The sequence below is a fragment of the Zalophus californianus genome, chromosome 2 (assembly GCF_009762305.2).
Source record: "Zalophus californianus isolate mZalCal1 chromosome 2, mZalCal1.pri.v2, whole genome shotgun sequence".
Classification (NCBI taxonomy): Eukaryota; Metazoa; Chordata; class Mammalia; order Carnivora; family Otariidae; genus Zalophus; species Zalophus californianus.
Genome location: NC_045596.1, coordinates 65,155,603 through 65,161,602, shown reverse-complemented (window position 1 = coordinate 65,161,602; position 6,000 = coordinate 65,155,603). Strand labels below are relative to the sequence as shown.

At 34.4% G+C, this 6,000-nt stretch overlaps 1 protein-coding gene across 2 annotated transcripts in view; it reads right to left on the bottom strand.

Annotated features, from left to right (window-relative positions):
• Window positions 1–1,189: 1,189 nt before the first annotated feature.
• CFAP299 (cilia and flagella associated protein 299) overlaps window positions 1,190–6,000 on the bottom strand; it is a 562,489-nt gene continuing 557,678 nt past the window's right edge. For both annotated transcript variants that reach the window (XM_027600046.2, XM_027600047.2), the window contains one exon: window positions 1,190–3,376. In XM_027600046.2, the coding sequence (XP_027455847.1) occupies window positions 3,281–3,376 (96 nt within the window). In that variant the 3' untranslated portion in view covers window positions 1,190–3,280. The remainder of the gene's footprint in view (window positions 3,377–6,000) is intronic.

The following is a 6,000-nucleotide window of genomic DNA, read 5'->3' as shown; positions in this document are numbered from 1 at the left end:
AAAACAATTTAAAAGTAGAATGAAATCTTATATAGATTCACTGAATATCAATTGACCTGGGTGGATCCTGCAAACCCCAATCAGACTACAAAAGTAGGTAATATGACATGTGAATCCAAAGCTCTCGGACAGCAAGGCAGCACACGTTTGAAAGGCATGAAACTGGAACCCTTGGAGGTCTAGACTTGGCTTAGCATTGGCGGAACGGGTCTAATCACGAAAAAATATCTTGCATATTTGCAGTCCATATCCCATGTATGGGCTGAATTATGTATCCCTCCAAAATTCATGGTCGAGGTCCTATCCCCCAGGCCCTCAGAATGTGACTGTACTTTGAGACAGAGACTTTTAAAGACTTAAGTAAGTTAAAATGAGGTCACTGGGTGGACTCTAATCCAATCTGGTGTTCTCATAAGAAGTTCTGATACCTGGAAAGACACCAGAGACACCTGCACAGAGGAAAGATCTCTTGAAGAAATAGCAAGAAGACTGCCATCTGCAAGTAAGGAGAGGGGTCTCAAAAAAAAATCAGACTTGCTGACACCTTGATCTTGGTTCCAGTCTCCAGAACTTTCAGAAAATAAATTTCTGTTTTTGCAGCCACCCTGTCTGTGGTATTTTGTTATGGAGGCCCTAGCAAATGAATATATCCCTTAATCCAACTCAAATCCCCATTCAGTATTTACTATCCATAAATTCAGACCAGAAGCTAATGATTTTTTAGTGTCTTAAACCTTGGGATTAACTATAGGAATAATCTGTAAATATATACAGTATTTTAAATATTTTAAATACCTACACTTAAAAATATTTAAAATAGTTAAAACATTTATGAAAAACTGCCATATACTCTTCCAATTTAAAATGTGATAGTTGAATAATTAGTTCAGACATGATTGTCAATTAAAATTTTATAAATTCATAAACCATACTGAAACTTTTAAGAGAACATGAGTCTTTGTAGTTATACATTTAAATTCTTAAATTTATAAGAGTTATTTAAATGTATATGAAGGCTTATTTGCTAGTTAAAATTTTGAAATAATTAGAAAATCGAATGTAATGAAGATCACAAAATTTAAAATGTTTAAAGAAATGTAGTTAATTAAACTATAAAAAAACTCATAAAAATGATAGTAAAAATTTTATTAAATCGAGAACAATAAAATTTATACAAATACTTAGAATATAGAGTTTTGAATTTATAAATATAATAAATCAAATATTTTTTATTTCAGAACAATCACAGAATTACAAAAAAATTGCAAGTACAGCACAAAGACCTCCCCTGCCACTGAAATATTTACAATTTGCTGACATGATGCCCCTTGACTCCCAAACACTTTAGTGTAATTTCCCACAATCAAGGACATTTTCTAATATAACCACAACATAATCATCAAGATCAGGACATAAACATTTTTACATTACCACCATCTAATCTTCAAAAACGACTCAATTTTCACCAGATGTTCCCAGATTCCCTTTATAGGATAAGGATATAACTCAGAATCATGTGTTGCATTTGATTATCATGTCTCTCTAGTCTCCTTCAGGCTGAGACAGTTTTTCAGTCTTCTATTTTCAAGATCTTGACACCTTGAAGATCTCAGGACAGTTATTTAGCATAATGTGCATGGATTTGTTTTTTTCTGAGTTATCTCTTGATTATATTCAGGTTATGCAACTTTGGCAGGATTATTACAAAAGTGATGATGAGTTACTCTGTTGCATATTATTTGGTGGGGAACAAATTCAGTTTGCTTCATTACTAAACATATTCTCTTTGATCACTTGTTGAAAGTGGTATCTTCCAGTTTTTTCCATTATTCCCTCTGTAACTAATACATATTTTCTGGGAGATACTATGTAAATATCCCATTCCTCAGCAAACTTTCCATTTATTCATTTATGTAGTTGAGTATGGGCTCATGGTTTCCTACTGTCTGCCTGTGGTTTTCATTATTTATTTTGATGCCCAAACTGTCTCAGGTTTGACCAGTAGGAACTTTTCCAAAGTGGATTCAGTGTCCTTTTGATAAATCCCTTTCATTTTTCAAGAACTTCTTTGCTTTCTGGCACAAAAAGATGTTCTAGACTCATGTATTTTCCCTGTCTCAGCCCTGGAATCAGTCATTTTCCCAAGGATGCCTGCTTCCTTTTGGTAGAAAGTGGTGGTGAGAAGCCAAGATCTGGGTGTGATGTGAGCTCATTGATATTGGGTGTTGCTGTTTTGAGGCCCTCTTATTGAACAGAGCAAGGGCAGATGCATGCATAAAACATTAACATATATTCTGTATTTGTTGTACATATTGAAAATGGTGAGATCACACCAAATACATCCAATTCTAATTTAATACCACTCTACTCGTCTTGAGTGGAATCTCCCCTCTCATGCCAGGCCATCACCTCTCCTGTGAATACACCCTTCTCACCCCACTGGAACTCTGATGTCCTGCTCTGGGCTTTCCCACTCCCACACATTGAGCAGACTTCCACCTTGCTTGGCCCCAACCAAATGCCTTAGTACTGGATTGCTTAGAAAGAGAAGAGAAGAGAATAGGAATAAGAGGAAGAACCAAATATTAATTTTTAAATCACAGGTGACCTCTTGAATAATATCTTTTCTGCACAAAAGTCACCTGCAGGGGCACATGAGGAAAACATGTTCTTCCCTAATGAAGTCCTCACTTCTCTAAAATCTTTTGGTTTCTCTTAGATTTCATTTTCTCAGCTTCATGGTCATGGCATTCATATTGTCCGGGCACATAAACATATTAAACACTTCATTTTATACATCATCTCATGGGACATTTCAGATTTTATTTTCTCATATAGAGCTATTGAAAATCTTGTATTTATATCTTCTTACTCTTGTTCTTCAATTTCAGACTTCTTATCACTATTCAACAAATTTAGTAGATAGCACTGCCGCATGGTATAGATTTCGGTCCCTTATATTTGGCAATAGTAAGACGTGGAACATTTTTGTTTTGGAAAATCTGAGCTTCAAAATAAGTAGCGAGAAGATTCTCTCCCATGAACTGTTGCAATCAGCTTCAGCATTTAATGGGAAAATTTTAGAAAAACCTCAAGTCAGATTAAGATCAGTACCACACAAAGACAGTCACGATTATGGTTTTCTTTCTGATTTCTTTATCAACTTTATTATTCTAACCTGGCTTCCATCTACAAACTCATTTATTTTCTAAGTTGCTCCGGGTTATAGAATTCATTCAAATTTAGCAAGTCATTAGGGGACCACGTAACATGTTGGTACTTAAGTCTTTCTTCTGGAAATGTGGTCAAAAATGACAGCTTGAATGTAGAGTTCTGTCTGGATAGGGGTTCTAGTAGAGTTGTCGCCTGGGGAAACCTAAAGTACATAAATCATATCATTAATCAGTCCAGTACATCATGCAAATGATTGGCATCAAATGAATTTTCTTCTTGCTTCAATATTATAGAAACAGAACAAAAAAAATGCCATGGCCAGGAAGACATTTTAATGTTTCCCCTCAGGTTCTTTTTCTTAAGAGTAGTGATAATTCCAGTCAGAAGTTTTGAGGCGCTTGTTTATGACATTACTGAAAATATCAGTAATGGGTCAAACTGTCCCAGGCTCATGCTAAACCCCATGGGTCACTAACTCTGCAGAATTTTCAGGGGAGGACTTCATAAACACGTGTGATCACAGGTTAATAAATCTAAAAGAATCCTATCATAAGTTCAAGTTTGTCCAATAAAAAATGAACTTGAGTTTGGAATTGATGATGTCCATGGTGGGTTTCATTAAAAGCTTCTCATCAGTTTAAAAACTATTTGAACTGCTTTTTCCTCCCTTCAAATAATAATCTGTGAAAAAAGATTTGCTCCTTTTACTTTTATTCAGGATAATCTATCATACTTCAAGGCTCCTGGGGAGCTCCCGTGGGAATGAGTATTCACTAATGTGGTATTGATAAGCGAGAAGAGAGAGATTCTAAAAGAGCTGGTAATATCTCCAGTTGGAATATATTATTCGATGCACAAAAGAATGAAGTTACTTGCTCTCTCTTCTTCTTTTAGGAAGAGATGATAAGACATTTAGATGTGGGACTAGAGGAAAGCTTTGGTTTTGCCTTGTCCCCATGGTATTAATTTCTTGCTAGCAAGAAAATATAATCTATTTTATCTTTTATTAAGTAGAGTCAGCAAAACTGTAAGGACTGAAATGGGTAAACAGAAATAGTGGGTGTCCTGAGTGACTCACCCATCCAAGTTTTTACTGCCTTTCACAGTTTTTATGCTATTTTACAACTCTTTAAGTTGTGGAAAACTTGATAATAATGCAAAATATTCTTGTCAAAAAGATGCAAATTAATTGTACACAGTAGAATTCAATTAATTATTGCCCTGCATTGAGATCTACTCTGCATCTATTTGTAAATTAATTAATTTCAATTTTTCTTATTCCGTATATATGTTTTGCTTTTAGAATTCTCCTTTGAATTGTTTGTATCATCTTACTGGTTCCCTCTATAATTAGTGAATTAAATGAAATAGTTGGTACATTCATTTCATATCTGTATGAGAGTCATAATTATATCCTTTTATGAAAAATTATCTTGTACACAATTATTTTGTAAACAATTATCTTGTAGTAAACTATGATGCCTCGTGGATTCACCTGATGGCTGAGGAACCTGTGTTGTGAACAATGTCCACAATAGTTAAACTATGGAAAGAGCCAAGATGTCCATCGACAGATGAATGGATAAAGAAGATGTGATATATATATATATATATATATATATATACACATATATATATATAATGGAATATTATGCAGCCATCTAAAAAACCCCAAAATCTTGCCATTTGCAATGACGTGGATGGAACTAGAGGGTATTAGGCTAAGCGAACTAAGTCAATCCAAGAAAGACATGTATCATATGACCTCAGTGATATGAGGAATTCTTAATCTCAGGAAACAAACTGAGGGTTACGGGAGTGGTGGGGGGTGGGAGGGATGGGGTGGCTGGGTGATAGACATTGGGGAGGGTAGGTGCTATGGTGAGCACTGTGAATTGTGTAAGACTGCTGAATCACAGACCTGTACCTCTGAAACAAATAATACATTATATGTTAAAAAAAAAGAAAAAAGAAGATAGCAGGAGGGGAAGAATGAAGGGGGGGAATCGGAGGGGGAGAAGAACCATGAGAGACTATGGACTCTGAGAAACAAACTGAGGGTTCTAGAAGGGAAGAAGGTGGGGAGGTGGGTTAGCCTGGTGATGGGTATTAAAGAAGGCATATATTGAATGGAGCACTGGGTGTTATATGCAAACAATGAATCATGGAACAGTATATCAAAAACTAATGATGTAATGTATGGTGATTAACATAACAAAATTTAAAAAAAAGACTAGTGTAATCATCTTGTTTTAATAAAAATGGCTTGTAGTGTGATTTATCAGTGTTAGGTATAATACAAGCACATATTTTATTCTACTTGGGTTTGCTTTTCTTAAATTTATTCAAGAATACGGATCAAATAAGCTAACATTACTCCTATACAATATTTAAGACAATGAAAAATATAAATTTGTATTCAACAAAATCAGATCATTATTCTGATAACTTTATTTCAATAGTAATTATGTTTTATTTTTAATATGTCAGCTTGAATATAAGTCCTAAGGACTTTAGGTAACATAAAGCCTTAGGACTGCTATTAGGTTGAATTATATAATGAATATTCATTTGATATCTAGATAATTTCTGACTAAGATAGAATATTGGCCACTTAATGCCTAATTATAATGCATAATTTTAAATTTATATACTTTTGCTTATATTCCATGAAACATTCCTATCTTTGGGTCATGTTAATGCACCGGTTCATTTTGTCTCTTTAAAAAGGTATGTGTGTGGCTGGAGAAAGGTACAAGATAAACTTTGCTATTCTGTTAAAATGCTTTTGGAAGACAGGCAATTGTTAATTTTCTACCTCTAGTT